The 24,275-nt window shown below is 38.0% G+C and overlaps 1 protein-coding gene across 12 annotated transcripts in view; it reads right to left on the bottom strand.

Annotated features, from left to right (window-relative positions):
* LOC129733257 (LIM domain transcription factor LMO4.1) overlaps window positions 1-24,275 on the bottom strand; it is a 677,190-nt gene that overhangs the window by 66,261 nt on the left and 586,654 nt on the right. For 8 of the 12 annotated variants that reach the window (XM_055694975.1, XM_055694980.1, XM_055694971.1 and 5 more), the window contains one exon: window positions 6,622-8,344. In XM_055694975.1, coding sequence (XP_055550950.1) covers window positions 6,622-6,841 — 220 coding nt within the window. In that variant the 5' untranslated portion in view covers window positions 6,842-8,344. Of the gene's footprint in view, window positions 1-6,621; window positions 8,345-8,474; window positions 8,620-8,677; window positions 8,698-8,775; window positions 9,191-19,100; window positions 19,736-24,275 lie in introns of those variants that run through there. The other 4 variants (XM_055694979.1, XM_055694981.1, XM_055694982.1 and 1 more) reach the window with 4 other exon arrangements.

Here is a 24,275-nt window from a genome sequence, read left to right as displayed (position 1 = left end):
GCACAGCCTTAGTTCGTATTTTGAGGCTATCCACGAATCAGGCTTTCAATTTGAGCGTTTTTATGTAAGTTCTAACGATTTTGCAGTATGAAGCCGAGCATTGTCATGCAGTAGAATCACTTTTTTGTGCCCCGATTCGTATTATGGCCCTTTTTTTGCGCGATGCTATGTTAATCGTATCAATTGAAGTCGGTACCGTTGCGTTCCCCAGTGATGCTTTCGTTCGGTTTGACAGTTTATAAAAAAAATACCGTCTTGGGTACATTCGGGCGAGCCGACGACGTAGAAGCCAGTGTTGTTAATCTCACTCATGAACAACATGCAGCACTTCGAGTGAGGTTCTTGTAGCTGCCGATACACACTATTTCTCGATATATCTCGCTGTCTTCCTTGCTCGCATTCGCTCCCGAGATCATATGCACACACGCGCGTTTCTTCTTTTACTCGCGTAGGGTGACAGACTACTTCGGTAGCGGTTGGTTTCGGAAATTTTTGCATAAGACTACCAATACCCTACACGGTCCAGTATGCGATACTTTACAGATTCTTCCCCCACGTTCGGCTGTCGGTGCACGAAGCAAAACCGGGTGGATGAAGGAAACATTTTCGTTTTCGAGCACAGTTTTTTAAGCACTCCTCCTAGTCGAGCAATTTTAGTCGAGTACTCCTACTCGCTAGCCGGAACTCGCGTACTTTTTAACTGTCACTGAGTAACAATACAAAAGAGTTTTTGCGTGTCGGTGCGTGCTTGCTGCTACTCAAGGGAATGCATGAAGAATAAAGAGTATCTCGAAAGTGTGTGTGTAAAAGACTTGAGAAGCGTAACATATGTTTCGTTCTCAAGCAGAAAGGAGGAAAAAGGTTTTGCTTCTCGCTCGATTTGCAACGCTGGTAAAAGCATGACCTGGAAGTCCCCATAACTTTCTTCTCTTTGGGCTTCTGTAATGAATTTACCCATCAGGACGCGGTGTAGAAACCCCTTTTTTTCTGCCGCTGGGGAAGTTGTTCAAAGGCGAACAAACGATACTCAAGGGGCGTTGAATCTTAAAGAATCCAACCTCCTTTTTTTCGAATGATTCCCAAAGCATGCAATAGCTTGGAAATGGCTTGGCGGGTAATTCCAAATACCGAGGCAAGCTGTTCCTGCGTTTGGCATGGATCCTCATCGAGCAATTCCTCCAATTCAGCGTCTCTTCTAAAGTTTTTGGTCTTCCTACACGCGGACAGCCTTTAGCATCAAAATTGCCGTCTTCAAAGTAACGGAATCAATCACGGTGCATTGTTTCACTTAGAGTCGCCTTTCCGTAAACTTTTTTCCTAACTTTATTGTTTTTAATGGCTATAATGCAAGTCAAGCTATTTACCCAAGCAACAATTGAAACATAATAAAAAATTAAATTGTGATCGTTTGTTGCACTAATGAAATTCCGAGGTTTTAGGAAACATTTTTTGTTACTACGATGAAATTGTGAAAAAACAAGCAACAACTAAAGTTGCATCGCTGCTTTAAAAAACTTTACACCAACAACGTCATTCGCGTGGTTGGATTTGTTGTTGAAACGTGTAAATGGCATTTGAAAACCTAACCTTCACTGAATAGATCTAGTGGGTGGAGCATATATGTTGCCAACGTGATGCTTGCGAGATAAACAAAACAAACACACAAAAATACTTTTAAAAGTTGCTGTCATGTTCTGAAGCCATGTAACAGCAAATTTTGCTCGACCGTTCGCCTTATATTTGTTTTTGTGATTAGGTTATTTACTGCGTTGTAACTTTTGCGTACTTGGACTAGAAGTCGTCTAAAAAGTGTGGGTCTCTCAAACCAAATAAGATAAATTGCTTTGAATTTCATTATCACGCTGAGGTGCTGATGAATTGAAGAAGCAAAATTAAAAACTGATAATGACCATTGGCATGATAAGGGAAGCGAAATTTAAAACTGAGCCATAAACTTGCAAGTGTTTCTACAGCAAATGACGTAAATAGTACAAAGGAGAAAATTGAATAGAAATTGATTACTGGAGTTGAATCCTCATCCAATTTCTGGAAATAATCAAAGATAAAATCGCTATACAGACAATCTTTTTCCATTCTGACCATTTGCCATTTGACAATCTTACCACAACGCCATGTAGTTTCTATTGCGCCCTATGCACCATGCAGCATTTACCATGTTGTTATCAAATTCCATGCATAAGTTCATACACATTGCGGTTTCATTCTTGAAACTTGTGTTGAAACAACAAAAATGTTGCAATTGACTCCACCTCCTGCGCATTTTTTGTCATTGTATAAGAAACTGAGAAGTAGCTGCAACTTGGTTTCGCATAAGAATTTGTTGCTGTGGTGCACAAAGTTCATAATCGAAACATATTTTGCTGCTTGGGTTATATTTCTATTTCAAGCAGTAAATGTGGAGTTGACGATTGAAAAATGTAGTAACTGGGAATAGTGTAACAGTTGAGTGTGCAAGCGATACAAAATAGCTACTTAGCGCGGCCAAGTTTTACGTCTTGCGGTGGTGTAATCGGAAACGCATCTTACCCTTATTTGACAACTAGGTTTGAAACCCTACGAATGATAAGTCCTTATTGCAAAAGCAAACAAATCCTAACAATTAAAATTACAAATTTCTAACAGTGTTGAGAAGTCACCATTTGTGATTGGCCACACAAACTCATTATTTACTAATATTTATCATAACACTTTAGCTACTAACAGACCACCCTTTAAAAAAAGGAAACGCATCTGACCGGAGATTAGAAGTACTGGGCTATATTTTTCGAAAATTTCTAAATGATTATTCTTCCAGTTAGTACACTTTTCAATCGTCAACTCCACATTTACTCTTTTTTTCAACTCTCGATGCGCTCCAACCGCCGTTTTCTTTGAATGAAATGGGAAAATAACACTTCTCGCAAATGGCGATTATTTGGTACAAAATCAGACATTTTCACACAGCTAAAACTATATGACAAAGCAGTTCATATATTCCGTCGTTTGCTTTTAGGGAGTAATTTAATATATAAAAATCGAATTCCCCAACGCAGTTGATCGTATTGATGTTATTCCCTCCGTTTCTGAAATGTGCAGAAACTATGTAAAATATACAGAATCATGACTTTTTAAGCTGAATTTGCCTCTAACTCACAATCTATAGCTACATGTACATGTGGTTTTCTTCACACTAAAATGTTTGTTTATATTCAGAAACGACATGTGTTGAAAAGCAATAGTATTCTGTTAACCAAAAATGGAGATATTATCCACAAAACTACGTAAGATATGCAAATCATGACTTTTTATGTTTGATTCACCACTATCTTAAAACACAAAGCGATGATATGCAGGGTGGCGAAAAACTGGAAAATCTGGTATCTGAAAAACAATCATGGAGAAATTTTTACCGAGGCGCGATTCTTTTCGAATTCCAGCAGCTATTTAGCTCCAAAGCGAATTTATTTAGCGTGAAAGGCTAATGCGGAATCTTTAATGTATGGTTTCATATTTGATCGAATACATTTTTCACTGGAATTTCAGAGCTGCGTTCATTTGCGTTGCACTTATTTGTGCTGAATGCTGGAAAATATCAGGAAAATTAATGTTATGTTTCAGGAAATATCAGGAAATATAATTTTGAAAACTTTTTCGCCACCCTGGATAAGTGATTTTTTTACAATAAATTTTTCGTTGATGTTCAAGAAGACATTTAAGGTGGAATAATAGGTATCTTATCGCTAACAATTGGCGAAAAAGAGGTTTTACTGTACACGACTCTAGAATGCCCCAAATACCACCCACTACCTATAGATGTTTTCGGAACCGTTTTCAGACACGGTTGCGGATGCGGTTTCTAAGAAAAGGCAGAAATTGTCAAATATCAGTTGGGAGTATTCCCGCTTTGCGCTTTCTAGGAATATTGATATTGTTTTTTAAAGTGTTCAAACCGACGAGAAAACAATTTCTACACAAAAGTTATACATGGGAAAGTTAGAAAAAATAGTTTCGCCTAGAAACGTAGCATCTGAAAGTAATTTTAGTTACTTTTCTTAATTTACCTAAAATAAAAAAATAATAGTTATGGAATACTATTTTTTCTCCGAAAACGATTAAAAGTCTATTGATACCATTAAATGCTCTCTTTATAAAGGTGGTTTTAAAAAATTCATGTATTTTTGGCCGCTTTCAAACAAATAATGATATAAAAATTTCAAAATATGAATCTTTAAATTACTGGTACCAAGCCTACAGATTTTCAACGACAAGAACACGTTAAGACCCCGGATCCGGAAACAGCAACTAGACCCGCACGATACTCTCAGGCCCCGAGGGAGACAACCCAATATGCGAGTCCGTAATATCTTGGCCCAGCAGCGGAACATATTCAATATGCTGCTTACCTATGGCGATGGAAAACCATCAAACAACAAATCAGTGCTTTTCATGCAAAACATTCTAGCTTAAGTTAGATTTAGTTTCAGCTCGTAGTCGGCAGCGAGGATAAAAAAATTTGCTTTTAGTTATTAAGATACTTTAGAAAGTAAGCTACCAGATATAATTGACGCCGTTAAACATTGAATTGTATTTGTGCCGTGTCAAATAAACTATAGATGAGGAAAAAAAAAGCCTACTGATTTCATAAAATATTTCAAATCATTCGGTTCCAAAAATCGATGAAATTAAATGTTTTTCTCAAGCTAAGCAGAACAATAATTATAAATAACAAGGCAGAACAATAATTATAAATAAATGCTCAATAAATGCTCTTCAAAACTGCAATCGAGGTTCATTTATTTTTCTTGTGCTTCACTGGCTTCGAAAAATTATTTTCAATAGCAAACTTTTTCTTTGAATACGATCAAACACCTTTTAATGTAATTAGATGTTCTATTAAAAGTTTTTCGATTATTTTTAGAAGGAAAAGCAGCTCTTAAATTATGTTTTTCAAAGCTGGAAGGGCATCTATAAAAAAATCTCAAAAAATTAAACAAAATTGAAAAACAATAAACAAGACAAACCACAAAAGTCGGTATTTTATGTGTAATTTTTCTACAAACATTGATTTTTAAAAGTTAACAGAAAATGTATTATTGTTTCCTTAAAAATAAATGAAACAAAAAATAAACGAAAGTTTTAATTTTAAAAGTATTTCATGAACATTAAATTATTTTGATTGTTATAAAAAGATTTGTTGGATAAAAAATACTGATATCGGATATTCTTCTGCTCATTTTCTTCAAAAGCTTACAGAAGAGAGCAATTTTTAACGAAATGATGAGCAACAAATTATTTTACCTATTGACATAAAGTTGCATCGAACAAGCAGGAGCACCGAGGCATTTTGAATACGTGAAGTGATAGTTTAAAATATTTTAATAACTTTAAAGCTTATAGTTTACGGATTTTACCATACCTTAAACTATTCGTTCTGCTGACTTCGTACTTTCAATCTAGGAAGCATCCAAATCTAAATCGATCTTCCAATAAAACTCAAAATTCGCATTAAAAATAGTGTAAAAAATAAATGGATTTTTTACATTGTCCGTTGTTTATCTGGATATTACTTTGTTCTGCAATACCTTTCTCTTTGATACATTGAACTAATTGCAGACAATTGCCATCATTTTTCAATAACTCGGATTAATGTGAAGGAATGCACTATAAACGTACTTTTTCTTCACAGAGAAAATAAAACCGAGAGTGTTTTTTTATGGTCCAACGAATTGTATATCGTGAGCGATGTTTATTTTTTAAATTTATTTCTTTTTTGACAAAGTCAGATAAATAATAACAAAACTAGATTGTTGAGAACTATGCAACAATTTAAACAAAATATTTTTTGAATATTTTATCGTACTAAAAAATTAAAAACTACATGAGATAATTAGTTGGTTTATGCATTACGTATATTTTAAGACATGCTTTAATGTAGCAAATGCTTGAACACTTCTGAATTTTTTATCTATTCTTTTTTGTCAAAGAGTGAATGTTGATTATAAATTTTTCAAAGATTCTACGGTTGTTGCTGGGACGTTAGACTTAAAAATGGCGCATTTTCACGAAAAAAAATTTTTTTAGAAAATTACTCTTCAGTCTTGAAATTTGTCTAAGCCGCGAAAAATACTTGTGAATTTTCAAATCTTATCTATATTAAATGAGGAAATAGATTATATAAATAATTTACGTGTGAAACTATCCAACTTATCAAGAAAACATACAAATTAAAATCAAAACAGACTTTTCGTGGAAGTAAAAAATTAAGTTGATAATTTGAATCAAAGATTATGGTTATTTTCCAAACTACATATTTCGATAACTGAGAGGAAAAAATAATGAAATTGATCGATTTTTACATTTGAGTCAATCAAAAATGTTAATGTTATTAATAAATGTTTCTCATAGTTGCCAAAATAGCCTACTCACATGTCAGAACACGTTCTCACGCAGTCATTTGGCCAATTCAAATGAAAAATTGTATGAGTAGGTTCTCGAAATTTTCTAGTCATATTTCAGTATCAAATTTCTAAACTCAGAAATTGACCAATTTTGCAACAATAACTTGCACCTGCATCTCCAACTCCTTAACACTCTATCACTAACTTATAACCTCATACTCACCTCCACATCCCGCGCAGTGCACCGGTCCCTTGCCGTTGTTCATACCGTGGAAACCGGCCTGGCTGTCCATCTGGCTGACCCCCATCGGATTGCCGGCTCCGCCCCCGGGTCCACCGCCGTGGCCGTTGTGGTGGGGCGTCAGCGGGTAGTTGTTGTTGTCCGGACTGGGCGAATGGGGAGACGAGCCCAGGTCCGAGTACGGATGATAGTGCGGGTTCATTGCTATTGAGGCGGCCAGCTTGACGGCTTTTAATCGACTCGCTGCTGCTTCGACAGCAACAAGAATCGTCAAATGGCAGAAGGAGAAACCAAAAAAAAATGTGCACGAAGAAAAACTGCAAATATTCTTTTCCCGCGGGGAAAAATCGGGGCCAGCGATTTCTTGACGGATTCGGTTCTTCTTTCCCTTTGCCTTCACTGGTTGACTAGTATTTTTTTTTTTTAAATTTTGCAACACCGCGGTGCAGATCTTTTTATCACAAACACAAAAACTTGCGAGCAACTGACGATTAGAAAACTCGTTTACGATGGGCCACTTTGCTGGTTCAGTGTAGGTGGCTGGAGGGTAAACAATTTTCCGTCACTCGAATGCACTTTTTTCTATTTGCCTTCACAATTGGCCACTCGAACGCAAAATGCTTGGTATTTTTTTATTGATTTTGTTGGCCTCGACGTTGAGGCAAGTGCCAGGGGTGTGAGTTGAGCACGCCTGATAAAATTGATAGATTTTGCCGCCACTATTTCCCTTCTCTAGTTTTTTTTTAATTCAAAACACAACAACTATGCAAGCCCCTCACCACCGTGTATGCGTGGAGTGAGGTTATTTCCGCAATTGGCTGTTTTTTTTTCACGCGGCTATTATTTATAAATAATTTTCTATTTTTTCGTTTCCCTTTGCCGCAGCACTTCTTTTATCTATCTAAATAAATTTCAATTTTCGCGAAATATATTTCATTTCAGCAATTTGCGCGCGGTCTCGCTATTCGCTATTGACGACCGGACCGACACCGGGTGGTGACGGAGGCAGGCGGACTGGCACGCGGAGGCAGGTGACAATGCAAACACCCTGCCTTTATGCTGCGACCGAGGCCATGCAGAGGCGACCAGCCGGAATGTCGGGTTGAACGCGTAAGTGGCGCACCTCGTCGTTGCTCGGCACTGTTGTCCCTTCTCGCGGTGCACCGAAAATAACCATCACCAAACCACTTTTTCTTATTTCTGTTCACAGATTGATGACGGTGCCGACTGTCTTTTGGTTTGACTCTTACTGACGGTGGTGCAAATGTGGGACCATTCTTTTGATTCCGCACTCGGCACAGTCCCTTACACACCCGGAGGGAATCACTGAAGGGAAGGTACACTGTCTATGGAGACGGTAGACTTCGATAGCTAATGTTTGCCTTTATTTATTATTTCCCAACTATTATTTCTTATCTTGATTCTCATTAAAATCATATAAATATTTTCACTTGATTTTTTTTCCGGTTCTTCGTTTGGTTCAACACTGCACTCACTGTTCTTCTTCGGGCGCGATGCTTTTATTTCTGTTTAACGATCTTTGCGCTCTGCATTCGAAACCGGTGGACAACTTTCCAGCGCTCGGTTTTGTTTTTTACGATCTTCAGAGTTTACTTCTGGTGACAATTGCTGTTGTTTCTCAACCAGTTGATTGAATCAGCTTTCACGGCGCGACGGAGAAGCTGTACGCTTATTGGTGCCGTTCCTGTTTAAAATAGACAGAGTGGGAGAGATAGAAAGAAAAAGAGATAAAAATAATTAGTTTTTCAAGGTACCAAATAGTCCAAAGCGAATTCAAAGCACCAAGGATGGAAACACAACAACGACGACTGTACCGTAGCCAGCCAGAATACCCAGAAGCTCAAAACCCGAAATTGTGACCAGCCAGAGGGAACAACAACTGCTATTGAAAAGTTTAATTAAATTAATTATCGTTTTATGATTTAATACTTTTATAAATTTATAGCTTTATTGTTTGCACACGATAATAAACCAATTTATGAGTTGCACGTTTTACGTGACCGTTCTTGCTGCTAACCTCCGGGCTCCGGCCGAAACGCTCTGTTTGGGCTTCCTCTGGGGTTTGTTGTGTTGTTATGCTTTTCGAAGCCAGAAGCTGCTTCGTAAAACACGTACCGATAAGCTACAAGGTTCCTGCGTTAGCCCTCCCCGAGTTTTCGATGCTTCCGCTGAACGATGATGTTGAGCAATGAAAGCAACTTCGACTTCGCATACATCCGAAACCCCCGTGTTGTATGCTATAGCATAGCATAAAGTGGTTTCTCTCTGACCGTTCGCTCTCGTTTATGATTTCATCTCCCGCTCTCTCGTGATTCACCTTTCAGTTCATACGTGAGATCGCAGTCAAACTCACCAGCTCACTGGGCACTCAAGCTCATTACGCTTAGGCTGTCAAGTTTTCCTTTTTTCCTGTGTGTTTATGAGCGCTCCTTGAACACTGGTAAACGAGAGGAGGTAACCGGGGTAAATTACAAAAAAGAAAACGGCTGACTACCAGACTGGACAAATAATTGCGAATCATGGCAGTTAAGAGAACCTGCGAAACTCTAACCCACTGTCGCACGTTAGGGGCAATTCGTCGAACTGTGGTATTTGTGAACCGCCTGGTCTCCTGAATGGATTCCCAAACAGGACCATCGTACCGAACGGACGATTGATGGCGTTCAGCTGGGGTTGCGGTGGTAGTTGTGAGCGATGCAGTTTCGAACCATATGAACAAAAGGGATCCTAACACAGCATAACAGAACACAGGCAGGCAGCGTGAGTGGTCTGGCGGAAAGCGATCGGCAGAGGGTGAGAACGAACGGTCCAGGACAAGACGAACAAGGGAATTACTCGTGGAACTTAAATTAAAAATTCGATACAATTGACCGTGATGTAATTACCGAGGGATTAGAGTGTGACCGGGAGCTGTTGGATGGAACCAACAGTGAACTTCCAGGGACTGTGAGGGTTGCACCGAGTTGTGTCAGCAGATCCACTGAAGTGGGGAAGCGAAAGCGAACCAGGAATCAGCTGTATTAATCATTATTAGCGCGTTTGGACGCAGGCAGAAGCAGCAGCAGCAGTAGTGGCAACGCCGGGAATGGTACAGTTCTCAATTAATGAGGTGCACTTAATGAGGTATTATTTGTGTTCATCAGTGAAGTGATTTTTTATGTCGAGCTTGAATCGGCAGCTGATTTGCGGTTGTAATAAGAGGCTTATTTGAAAAACGCGATGGAGAAATTGATTCGACTGTTTCGCTACAATTAGCTTATTGCCCGTGGCAAAACGCTATTCGCGAAGATATGCGGCATTCAGCTCGTTTGTTACAGCATTTGATGGGTCGGAATTCGAATGGATCTTTGTAACGAGACAACGGGCACTTATGTGTGCCAGTTCTGATAGGCCTGTTGGAATTCGCTAGTTGCTTGGTCGGAAATTGTCCCGTAGCTCTGTAAATTCAAAGTTATAGAGTGAAGCAAGAGGAATGAAAATAATACTGGTAGTCTCAAACCAAAGTTTGCCAGGGTTAATAATTTTGACTAACGTACAAAGACTATAACGATCGAAGCAAAAAAAAACTGAAGTAAAATTCAGTGTTTTGGAAAGCCCAAAAAAGATTTTTTTCGAACATTTGCTATATAGGTCAAGCTTACTTCGAAACATCGTCTGAAGGCAAGAGATAAGCGTCGATTGATAACGAACTCACAAAATTACGTCAGAGTCATGGTAATTGGAATCCCAATCTAGGTAGATTACCGAAAATCCCCCACCTTACACTGAAATTTCCATGAACAACGTTGATTAACACGAAAATAAAATAATAGAGAGTAAGAAAAAGGTTTTAAATATTATTCAATTTTTTTTTTCAGAACCCAGTACTTCTCCTAAACTGATGGAGGTTTAGTATTATCGTAGTATTATCGTATTATAGTAAAGTCTTTGTTGTTTCTTCAGTAAGGTGCAACAAAGTCAACTAAACAAACTTTGGACTGTTTGTAAAAAATTGAAAATTTTTAATATATAAATTTGATTTTCGCCACTGAATTTCACTTTTTACGTCGAATTTAGGAAAACAGAGAGAAATACGAAAATGACGCCAGAAGGATTTAGTACTAACGCCCCAAATACATTTTCAGATGTAAATTAAGACATGAGAATGCGAATATACCTAACAAATAATAGCTAAATTTTTTTTTTTGAACACTCTATGTACCTGCATACCTTAAAAATTACATGATGCTGTTTAACACATTATGGACCGGATCTAGAACCAGATTTTTCTCCAACGCGATTTTTATGACACAGGTTTGTATTGTTTTAATCAAAAAAAGCACCCGATTTTCCACAACCTTCAGCAAATTTGTTCAGAAGGTTCAGAAGTGTTTATGGATGGAAGATAGTTTAGTACAGGTTTCCAATGCTATGTGGCGCTAGCGTGCACATAATTCTTGATATTTTGAGCTCAAGTTATCTCACGATTTCGCTCTCCTAGAGAGATGCTGTCTTCAGCAAAGTTGTTCGAAAGGTCTAGGATTTCTGGTTGGTGGACAGTTTAGTACAGGATTTCACTGCCAAGCGAAACTAGTGTGAACGCTATTCGTCATACTTTAACATTAACTTATTTAACAATTCCCACATCCTAAAAAGTTGAGACGCAAATAAACGTCCGTCTGAATTCTCAACTTCTGTAAAATGTTGTAGTACTAGCAATACGCTACCAGCGAAGCCAGCCTCGTACTCCAGCAAAAAAAAATGTTGTTGCAATACGGTCACCATTGAGCGCTAGCGTACAAGTGATTTATAACGTATTACTCTTAGAAAGTTTACACGGAATTTCGATCAATATTATTTTTGCTTGAACGTTTGTCTATGGTAGAGGTCTCGAGCAAAAGTGCCAAGAATTTTTCGAATTTCAACCTTAACTTATCCCGCGATTCTTACGTCCTAGAAAGTTATGGTCTTCGACCAGCGTCACCAGTCAAACAATCATTAAAAAGAAATTGACAACATAATAATTTAAATCGCTAAATTGTTAGATACAGAAACTGTCAAGGCAGTTGGATTTTTGAGATTAATTTGGTTCATAACACTCAACACTAAACGCACACTAGCGTTCCGTAATGGTCTTGTTTCCAATCAAAATGTCCTTATCTCCAAAAACCCTTAACCTTCCGAACAAATTCCCTGAAGACCGCAGCTTCCTGAGTGGTTGTATTCACGAGATTAATTAAATTAGAATACTCAAAACTACACCTACACTAGCGCCAATAAGGGGCTTACTTTATCGACGCCTTTATCCTCCTGAGCAACTTTGCTAAAATCTGCAACTTTTTAACTTGTTCGATTCTCGATATCAATTATGTTCAAAATACTCAAAACTATATGCACATAAGCGCCGCGTAGCGGTTAATTTTCGTAACAAACTCTGCATCAAATATAGCCCCTGCCCTCCTGCGAAAGTTTGCTGCAGACGACTTATTTATAAATGGTCGGATTCACGTGATAAAGTGAATTCAAAATAGTCAAAACTGCAGGCACACTAGCGCTGCGTTGCGGTTGAATTTCGAAGTAAAATATGTACCAAATAAAAGCTCTTGAGATTACTTCGAATCAATCGAACAAATTGTTGGCATTTCGAAATTTGTTTGATCAAATTTGATTAAGTTTCGACGAAGTAAGAGAAATTTCACGAGAATATGGAAAATTATCCAGGGCATTCTAGGGATAACTTCGACAGGTACGTAAAAGTTGTATTTTTTTTTTATTCTCGCTTATTTTCCGTCGGTCTAGTTCCGCCACTGTTGTGGCCAATCACCGACGCCTAGGGAGGCGACTCCACATCCAGGACCCTAACTCACGACCCGTTTATTAACGGACCGGCGCCAACGGTTTTACTTCCTCATGCGATGGAAGGCGTGATCCCAGAGATTTTTCACCTCAGAAAATCTCCCGGTGTCGGCGAGGATTGAATCTAGACCAGTTGGGTTGGTTGTGAGTGGATCACGCCACCTCACAACCATCGACACCTATGTCGGCGGTGGGATTCGAACCCAGGCGTCGAGCGTGGTTGGCTGAGACGTTACCAACCACACTAGGCCCCCGCTCAAGTTGTATTTGAGGTAACGTAAACAATATAAAGTATTGTAAACTCAGTATCTTTTTATTCCGAATTTTTAGGTAATCGATTTCTCCCTATTCAACGGTATCGAAGCTGACATTTTACTATGCTGTTTTGTTTGGTTACCATGACAATGCTATGCGTTGCAAATGTAAGAATGGGAAATTTTTGAAAAATGAAGTATGCAAATTTGCTTAATTCAGTGAGACCTATACATCCACATAATTCCATAAAATTTGCCAGCCCCTCGGATGAATTTCGCGAAATCTTTTTTATTTTTCTTCTAATCTATATTGGCATTGAAAAAAAAAACTATTTCTCTAATCAAATGTTTATTGAATACACTAGAGTTGCTTTTTACGCGGGGATACGTAACACGTGAAAGAGCGTAAATTCCGAAATCCTCGTAATATGAATTTCACTTAAAAAAAGGTAATTACTTTGCTAAATATTTTCGAAAAAGAATCAACATAAGATAAGCTGGTCTTTTAGTATTGCTTCAGAGACAAAAAACCACCAGTTTCGTAAACGCAGAAGCGAAAATGACGGTACTTGGAAAAGTTGTATGTGCTTTATATGCATAGGGGATGCATATCGAAAGATATTTAAGAACTGCAGCTAATGCTTCTGTTCCTGAAGATAGATTGAAAATGAAAGCTAACAGCATGCCTGTGCTGCTTTTGTGCATAAAAAAGATACCATCTCTTCACGGGAACGGTTGGAGAATTGATAAAACGATCAATCATGTGGTAGCGATGAAGATGCGAGGTGTAAAGACAATATTTGGTACATTTTTGGGATATCTGTGTATGTGAATCGTGCACATGGTTGGTAGAATGATATTAATTTGAATTCAATTCAGAATTGTTGATTTTTTTTTTTTTTTGCAAACAATATCTATTATAACATATTATGTCGAACTGTTGACGCTGATGGCAAATCTTATAAAATACAAAAATTGAATGATGCATAAACCATAAACATATGTGTCCATTTTTACATGATTGAAATGTTAAATATAAAATGTTTCACAAGATGCGAAACGGACCCATCACGGTAAGACGTAGTCCTACGTCAAAATACTACAAGGTATACAGCCCTAGGGTCGTAATTGGTGTCTATTCATGTCGTCTGTGCTAGAAATGCTCGCATGTGATTGGTTCATTGTTCGCGTAAATTTGTCGCTGAAACTTTTTATCGATTTTTACCACTTTGCAATGAAAAAATAATGATAACTAGCGTATCACGAAATTGTCCAATATTTTATCTATCCAACAACGTATTGGCTATTGTTATCCATCATGTGGTTATGCAGCTATTATTGTTCGAAATCTGACGCAACATTTGCCAGTTTCATTTCCAATTTTATAAAATGCATACCAGTATAGAAAACAAAAACGTAGTCCCACGTCAAAAAAAAAAACTAAAAAGCGAACGCTATTGTTTCAAAAACGTATCATAGATAGTGCATACATAACACTGGTAAATACAGGTTTTACCTTTTTGCCTTCTACTAAAGCTATAATCTTCCATTTATTCCAGTTTGAGATTAAGGGTAATTTTTTTTCTACCAGCGCTATTTATTTCACATTTATTTTTTTCGAGCGTTAAGTGTATCTGAGTGAGGTGTGGCTGAGTAATCTCAAAAACGAAGCACGATTTTTGTTTGTTACTACCCGACGTTTCGTCACTGATCGGTAACATCTTCAGGTGATCAATCATACCTTTTTAAATCGTTTAGATCTCAAATCGACTAAAAAATATCAAAACAGAAACAAAAAATTCTTTTTGGCACAAAATCCACAAATAATAAAGCAATAGTCTCATTTTTTAAATTTAAGTTTCTAATTACTAAACAAGGTTTTTTGACGTAGAACTACGTTTTTCAGAAAGTTCGGCTACATAGGGGTGTAAAATGAAAATCTAAAAACGCAAAAAGAGAAAAATATGTGAATTTTCAAATGCTTATCACTCGGTCAGTTTTCAATGGATCACCGTCGTTCATGTCGCAATCGATTAAAATATCATTTATACACCTGTTCAAGTGCCCAAATTATAATTTGATTATTCGTACTATTGTACTGTTAAAAATTGTCAAGCTTTGTTTAAACACAGGCCACCTCTGACCTTGCTTTCGCTAGCATATAGTCGATCGAGTTATTTATCGTGTAAACCGGAAATACACTATTTGGGCTATATAAGAACCTGTCTCTGCCCAACCTGTCTCTGCCCAACCTGCCAGCGACTAGGACGGTCCTAATAAGGCAGCAGCGTGTAACAACAGCAGCGGCACTTGAAAAGCTTTCGTGTTTTAGTAACACACAAACGTTTTGTGATGCTGGCAATCAAATTGTCTAGGCCGTCAAATTTTCAGTGAGAAAACAGCTTGTTTGTGTTTTCAGAAGAACACCTTATTCCTACTGTCGGGGATAGTGCAAAGATTATCATAGATATTAAATTAAACAACAAATTGTCGTTTTGACGACAAATTAAATACTTAACCCGAATCAACCCACTGATGTCATATGGCATTTTTCGACACATTGAACGATTCTCAGCTTAACATGCAGTTCAGTGATATTTATATCATTGCTGTTTGACAGAGGAAATCACATCATGTTAGTTTAGTTTTGTATGTGACCGCGGTACCTATCCAAAGCTGAAAAGAACAAAATTTTCACGGGGAACACTGGGTCGATTCGGGTTGATTGAAGATTTTATATTTTTTCGTTCATTCTTTACACTTCATTGTGGGAACGCCTTCACAAAGACGGTTGTAAATTCGACTCCATCTCCATGTCTCAGATCGAACTGAATTTTCTTTTCCTTCAGCCATATGCAACACCACTGAACAGCAGCGTAATAAAATGTTGCGTAACTGAGTGCGGCATCTTGTTATTAGTAACGCATAATCAAGCCTTGAAAATCGTCAAGTCCTTATCATGCAAACACTGTACTATTAAAATTGGTCAAGCCTGGTTGAAACACAGATTTTGATTGATCAGATTTGTTTTTTTAATGCTCGCTTTCCGTAACAGGGTCGGCAGCAACGGGTAGCAGGAGTAGCGGCAGCGGATAGCAGCAGCAGCGGCGAATAGTAGTAGCGATAGTGGTTACCAGCAGCGATAGTGGTAGATTCAGCAGCACCTCCTCAAATAAAAAGCTGTATTTGAGTGGTAGTGGCAGCATCAGCGGTACATGCACTTCTTCCAGTGAAAAACTTTGCCCTATTTTTGCAACAGCCGTGACTATTTTTTAGTGTGAAAACAGCCTTCAACTTTCCCTCTCTGAGATTTGATAATATAATCTGAATCAAATGTGTACAAGATTTTGAAATATTTTGCTTTTTCCCATCAAACAAATGATTTGATGCCTTCGTCTTATATAAAATCACCATAATTTTTGCTGTCAAGGTGGTACAGAGGTGCAATCACCCAATCAACCACGGATCGTATATTTATGAATGAAAATTATCATAAACATATCTCAGCAAAGATGAAATTGTATATGTACAATGCTTGTTATTATGCGTAGAAGTTTTTTTATCGTAGTTTAGTTCCGGAAGCTGACTGATTTGCATCTTAAGGCGTGGATCCGTAAGACAGTATGAAATAAACCGGTTTCAGTGGAATATTATCGTATATTGATACTTTTATCAATGAGATGCATACTATTATTCTTCAGTACGTATAGCGCCTTCAAAACAGTACACATATGCTGTTTTTGTGCAGCTTATGCGAGTTTGTATGATATATATGAGTACGTATAATTCAATCGAAACACGAACATGCTTATGAAAAACTTTATTGAACAGCCTCATATTCGATTTTAAACTGAATAATAAGCTGTTCTTTTTAAAACTACCAAACAAATGAATTAAAGATTAAGTTTTTTCTCTTTTTGCGCTAGAATCAAAAGTGAAATGTTTCTAAATTTTAACCGGCATGACCTCTGAGTGTTGGAACTTGTTCGTACCGCATAGTGTTTGTTCTATTCTCGTTTGTGCATTCAATTTTATAAAAGAAATTCAATTATTAGTGAGGTTATAACCGTTTCTTAGGAACTCTCAAAGAGGTTTGCGGTGAAAACGATTAACGCTCAGCAGGGTAAGTGAAGTCATAAAACTCATAAAATTTCAATAGTTCTGAGTATTCAATTATAGCAAACGGCAACATTTTCCCCAAAAAATTCATGATTTGGGAGATAAAATTTTAAATAATTTTTCTATCGGGAAAAGAAGTATTTTGTGCATTAAAATGATCGTTTAAGGACACAAACAGATGAAGAAAATCGATTGAGTAGTGTTCTGGCGATTGTAATCATGGAAAAACAGTTTTGGCAAAGCACCATATCGAGATTATCGCATACAACGTTTTATGTTTAGCTTTTTTGGTCCTATGAAGACAGTGCAAAAATTTTTTGAATTATTAAAAATTAAAAAAGTATATAACCCCTTTAAAAAAATATTTACATATCGAAATTCTTGTTCTACATGCTGAGCAAATAATATCTACCTGAGTTGTTCGAATTTATAGTTCGAAAATTACGTAGAGTAGTTCATATCTATGAATTACTTGCTTTGGCCTAGTATAGAGGCTCTGAAAACAGAACAGTATCATTTAAAAGCAAAGCTATCAGAAAGTTTGCCACTGGACGAAAACCAAGCAGATTACTCAGGTAAGAACCTGCAAATATTTTTACAAATCTGCGATTTCATGAGCCAATATTTTTTAATAAAAATCATCAAAAACTTAGAAGTGTCTGAAACATTTACATAACCTGTAAAAGTCGGTAATGTCTGTCTATTCTTATTCAGGTAGCAGGAAGCAACAAAGAAAATCACCAAATGAAGGTTTTTAAAATGGGTTCTATCAGAAATATATTACGCTTCAGTAGAGAAAATGTACGTTGAACATAATCATAAACAGAAAAAATATTGAACGCGGCCCAAGAACGGAAAATTTTCATCGACATTCGATGGAAGAAATGCGAGCTCGTTAGAACTCCGTCATGGAGAGAACAATAGGAAGTAAGAGAGTACAAAGTTTCTCTAACGTCATAAATGTCATAAATTAGTGCAGACAAGCTACTACTTATTAGTAAGATTAAAAACCGTTTTTGGCTCAACCATCGCCACCATCTTCGCACGTTGATGAAAACAGTAGCCAAAGTAATTTCATATTGGCTACTGTGCATTTAAACTGTGGTCAGAACGCTATTTGATGTTCAAGGTTCGTGAATCGCAAGCTAGCTAGTGGAAAATAATATTTATGACCAATAAAGCTTATGCACAGCAATCTCAGTAAGCGAATGGTCGCCACCATAATATTGGCCCCACAAATTGATTCCCCTGCAGGGGTTTTTCTACTATCGACGATGTTTCCATGAACATTATTTTACTTTACTGCCCTGTAATTGTGTAATTTCATTTGTCATCGACCTCTTGGCATTTAAATGTGCGTGATCTATGTCACCAAAAATGGAATTTACAGCACCAATTATTGTTCCGGTAAATTATTACACATCTCTCATAAAAAAAACTAGTCATCGGTCACTTCCAACTCTGGCAATCAGGAAGGTGTTTAGCAATTCGCCACCATGGCCACCACTTTCTTCACCATCATCATTCGTCCTCCACCATACGGGCATCGTAATCGTCAGCAGTCGTTTTTCATGAAGGATGCATTTGAACACTTTTTTTGTGTATATATTTTAGTACGAAACACGGTTGCTGACAAACGAATGAAGGCATGATACCGGCGGTGTTGGCGGTTGCGGTGTCGACGGTACAGTCATACTATAGCACAGGACAGCGTGTTTACCTGTCTGCGGACTGAACTGCTAACCGAACCGTACCGGTTGTCCCTCTTGCCATACACACACACATGTTTACAGCAGCCTGAACCACCCGCAGCATAATACGTATGCTCTCGGCGGGGGTTTGACCCAAGAGGTTCGAATGTCCAAGTGAAGAGTGTTGTCCGTTCGACGACGTGGACGACGATGGTGGAGACGGTAGGGAAAAGTAGGGAGGTAACACACATAAAATGATAGCAAAGAGAGAAATAGCCAATTAGTGAATGTTTCATCCAATTTTTTCCTCGTTCCTCAACTCTCGGTCTACGGGTTTACTTCGAATGATTCAGTTTCGGGTTTTTTTTTCGAGCATTTTATGTTTTCCAAATAGTTTTTACCGCAGTTGCTGGATCTTCTGGCTAAAGGGTATGTACGTACACTAATTTGGCTGTAATACCAAGTTCGCACTTAGACGCAAAAGAACGTCCAGAAATGCAATTAAAAATAAAAGCAGTTGCAGCGCTCGCTCGTAACGGACCTTTTCATCCTTCAGTAGGATCCCATTCGGGCTGTTGCATTCGTTGTGCCGCGTGCGTGCGGATCTGCTGACGGGTCGGCTTGGCAGGACTTCGGACTTTCGAACGTATCACAACGCACAACAAAACACTGCACACAATTTCCTTACGCTCGTGCTTTGCTCTTCTTCGATACACAACACAAAATAAAAAACAACACTCCGAGTAGCAAAAGGAGAAGCTACATATATTTGCAGACACCAAGAGCGCACACACAGTAATGAGCGAGGATTTTAATTAATTTAATTAAAGCATTTTGGTTTTTCTTTTCAAAGCTGCACAAAATAAACAATCATTCAGACTAATGATCGCCAAATGGGGACGGCGACAACGGCGACGCTGGGTGACGGCGTGGGGTTCTTTCGAGCCCTCGTCGAACGGTTGGATGGGCCGGGCAAGGCAGAGGCAGCCCTCGTATAACCCTCTTCAGGAATACGCGCGCGGCTCCACAACAAACACCAACCACTTCTCCACTCACGACGGATTGGCCTTTTTCGTGGATCCGATGCTGTACAGTAGCGCACAGGAAACGACGAATCTGTCCAAAATATACAACTCGCGAAAACGACAAATACGGACGCGCGTGCGACAACGACGATTGCGAAGGGAGAACTGAGTGAGCGAGTTCAATTTTGGGTCTTCATCGGTTCTTTTCCGCTCTCTTGCGGCTTGCCAAACAACAAAAGAAAAAGCCTAAGACGAAGACACAAGACACAAATCGCATATAACCAAGCGAGAGAGAGAGAGAGAGAGAGTGAGAGTTTCGACTGCATACACATACAAACCTATAATACGTACGAAACCGATTCAAACAACTGCGAATATGACGGTTCTATAGCTATACCCGTCTGTATACATTGACAATCCTCTGCCCACTTCACCACCTCACCAGCGGGAGATTTTCCGCACCCCATTAAAACTCACTGCTTGCTTACTGCTCACCGTGTCGTGCACCGTGACTCACCACTACCGCGCCACCCGATCCACGATCACCAACAGCTCTTGACACGTTCTTTTACCCACTCTTCTCATCCGTTTACTTGCTTGCTTGACTCGTTCGCCCTGGCTAGAAACAGCCTCGTGCGCTCTCATGCTTATTCCGTTCATCAACACCACACAAAACAGCTAACAACACTGCAGCAGCGCCACTACACAGTGCCGGAATCGCGGGCGCGCTTACAACCACCGACACATCCAGCGCCATGCTTTCGTCGTCGTTACTGGCTGGTTCGATCCGGCACCATCCGACCGAACGAAAGAGCGAACAACCAACCGACCGACCGACCATTTCGCGCAATTTGGAAGGTTCCTTTCTTCCTGTTGCCGGTACGGCGCTAAATGACGGCCGGACTCTAGCTGCGACTGACGGCGGACGGCGGACGGCGAACGGTGCGGCCGAGACGGAAAGGGAATCGGAAGGACAACCGGTAGCCACCCACTCGCCGGCTGCTAGCACCCCAGCAGCTAGGGGCATCGCACAAAAGGAACGCACAGACGGACGGTGGACAGTGGGAAAATTGAAAATCCACTTATATTGCTTGCTTATTTCGGGTGAATTTATTGCTTAGCCTCTCGCTTTGAAAAGTCCACCTTTGAATGCCAATTTTTCGCTCTATCCGGGAGGAACAGTGTTCTTCAGCTTTGTTTACTATGCCAGTGCTATCCTTTCGATTGAACATCATGCTTATTTACCAGCTAATTATTAGCCAGTGCAATAAATTTCTTACTGAATGGAAACATAACCTATTCTCTATATTTTATTTGCCAGTGGTTAATCAATGATGAACTATTTGCAAAACTATTTGCCATTTTTTCTAACTTATTCAGAGATAGAGTGATAGAATATATCGTGCCCGTGATTTGGTCAGAGTAGACGCTGCTAATGTTTTAAAAATAAAACATTCTGTAAAAAAAACGTCCCACAACAATAAAATTACTGCCAAATCACTGGGTTAGTTTGTGACTGGCAGCAACATTCATGATTTAGTAACAGGGTAAAATTGAAAAAAAAAAGAAAAGAAAAGAAGAGACTGGAACACAGCTTAGGAAAAACAGTTGACTAGTTCACATAAGCACTGATTATGGTTGTATGTAGCAACTAAAATACGTATCTGTTCTAGTAATATTTTCAATATTTACTTCTCAAATTAAGTAGACTTTAATGGAAACATATAATTCTTTTTTCTGATTTCTTATATCATTTTACTAAGACGCTCAGTAAAATATTTTCAAATTTAATAACTTCTCCTCAAACCTATAGACATAATCACAAATTATACTTTGAATACAGAACTGAAAATATTCAAAACTTAGCTCATTTCAGAAAACAGTATCTTTGGAAAATAAGTAAACCCTAGAAAAAAGAGCTTCAAATCACCTTACATCGAGAAAATGCCTAAAGCTACTGTCAAAAGTTTATCTCAAATCAATCTTAATAGACCTTCAAACGTCTCTTGGTAAAAAAAAGTGTAGTAGGAAAGCGTACAAAATTTTGTGTTGAAAAACATTCCTATAACCCAGAAGAAGTTGATAAGCAAATAATCCTCAATATAACTTTGAGTAACGTAAAAAAAACGTCTGAAGAAGAATTGGAAATTAAAACAATAAAACAATTATAAATTATTCTAGAACCAGTTCCAAGGTTTTCGAAAAACAAAAAAAAAGTTTTAAATTTAGTCCATAAAATGATAAATTGTGAAAAATGTACCATGTATTTTATGAAATATTTTAATACATTTGTAGATTCACTGAGGAAGGTGAAATCCAAAGGTCGACACGTCGTACATAAAACATAGTCGCGTTTGATAGTGAGTTGAGAGGCTATGTTATGGAGGAAGTTAGGTATGCAAACTGTTTCATAGGACACAGGAGAAACCATTCAACAACATTCGTGCCTCAGAGTCGCGAGAGACAAACAACAAACTGAAACGTACTCTTGACTGATCTCGCAACGAACAGAATGCAACGACATGGATTTTTTACTGGAGATCGTGTTTTTTTGTCTGGACACCAGTTTCTTCATAATTCACTCTCGGTTTTATGCTCCGAAGTTTTGGACAGCTATGGCGAGGCCGCTGTCGCCATTCTTGGTGAAAATGACAAGAACAAAAAATTGAGAATCTAGATTTTTCTTTCCGTTTCCTGAGATAAATCGTGGATGACTTCTTTATCGTTCTACCCAAAGACAAAGTGAGAGATACGCTGGAATCCGCTGCAACGCCATCACAAGCTTTGCTAAACGTGTGAAAAGTCTAACATTGCATCCAAAAAATAAAATCCGTTGAGAAAGAAATAAAAATAATAAAAAAATAATAAAATTTACATATAGTTTACGAATGAAAGTCGATTCTCATTTCCAAACTTTTCAAACATATTATCATATGCCTTTTAACCTAAACTCAACTTGACTTCAACTTTAAAAATCAGAATAACTTCAAATTCAGCTGGAACCACTTTGAAGCATTTACGAGAAATATGATTGCTTAAATATAATGATAACGTTAACTCAAAATGACCAAAAGCATTTGAAAGAACGGACCAAACAAAAACGGTCAAAATTCAGCCTAAAACACTTATTGTAATGTTAATAACAAATATTTTTAGACGAAAATATAAACCAAAGCGGAACTGGACTAAATCTAGTAGCAAGTAATTTCGAAACCAGAAGTAACCAAAAAAGTGGCGGAAATTATTTGAAAGTGGACAATAGTAAGTTAAAAATAATGTTCAATAAGTCTGCTAAAATTTTTGTAACACCCATATCAAGCAAAAAGACATAACAACTTGTTAAATTTAACTAAGGCGTTCTTAAAAACTAGAAGAACTAGAAACAAAATAATAAAAAAAAAGCATGAGCTTAGGAAAACATATTTGAAAAGACCCAAACATATCTCCAACTTCTAGGATACAGACCAATCAGAGAAATACATGATCAAAATGCCAAAATGCCTAAAAAAGTAAAATAGCAAAGAGGTTACAACAGAATTCAATTCCAAATTAAACAGTAAACCATACGAAGGAGCAGAGTTATGCCTTTAAAACCAGAAAAACAGCTGAAAATTGACCTGAAATTAGTACCTAATAACTTAAAAATGAAACTCTGCACAAAAAAATAAAACTTAAGAAATAACCATACCTAACGCTATTTACATAAAAACTATTGTAAATGTAGCGTGAAAGGCTTGAAAAAAGTTAAAAAAAAGAATTCCGAATACAGTTTAAAATGGCTGGAAAACGTCGTTGAAGGTCAGAAAAAACCAACAATGGAAATAGTGGTTTGAAAAGCTTCAATTAGACAGAAAAGGTCAAAGAAAACACAATTTAGCCAAAAATTTCGACATACTTTGGGGTGAATGCAAGCTGTCAACAAAAGAGATCAAGATGTGGCTATAATTGTGTGCTTATGAGAGTAGATGCGAATCTAGAATTCGGTCCCGAGTCTCAATTTAAACCGTATTCGCATTGACACTAAGTCAAACCAAACCATCAAAGTGATTCCAATATATACTTCTCGTCAGGTATGAAAGAGTAACACGTTTTATTCATGCAATTATGAGTTACTTCTCTCATGGTGACTGTATGAGCAAAAAACCGGAAAAGGTTTGACTTCCGCTGAGACGCTACAGACTGCCGTAAAGTGTAGTGATAGAGGATAACTAAATCGTCCTTTTCAAATAAAAATGGTCAATTTATCCCATACATTGACCACCTTACCCCGAAATAACAGAGAATAACTCAAAATTAGACAGGAAGCCGTTCGAAGGAGCAAAGTAGGAGTTCGCTCTTAAAAACAGAAAAACAGTTGAAAAATTGATCTCAAGTTAGTGAAGAAGTTCTCGCTGAAACCGTCCGGCGACACGAGGTTTTTCAGAAAAGATATTGTTGTGTCTAAATGATTGGAAGCAATGAAAAAATGAGAAAACCACTTTGGTTGATTTGATAGACCTCTCGGGCAGGAAGGGGTCAAACGGTTTGAAAAAAGTTGTACACTAATACACATTTCGGAGTTCACGCGTTTTTTTAACGCGGATTCCGGAATTTATGCGGTATTTTTTTAGACGGATTCCGAAATGTCTCTACGCGGATTCCAGAGTTCAAGCGGTTTTTTTACGCGGGTTTAGGAATTCATGCGTTTTTTT

This window comes from Wyeomyia smithii, chromosome 3 (assembly GCF_029784165.1).
Source record: "Wyeomyia smithii strain HCP4-BCI-WySm-NY-G18 chromosome 3, ASM2978416v1, whole genome shotgun sequence".
Lineage (NCBI taxonomy): Eukaryota > Metazoa > Arthropoda > Insecta > Diptera > Culicidae > Wyeomyia > Wyeomyia smithii.
This window is presented reverse-complemented; position numbering and strand designations above follow the sequence as displayed.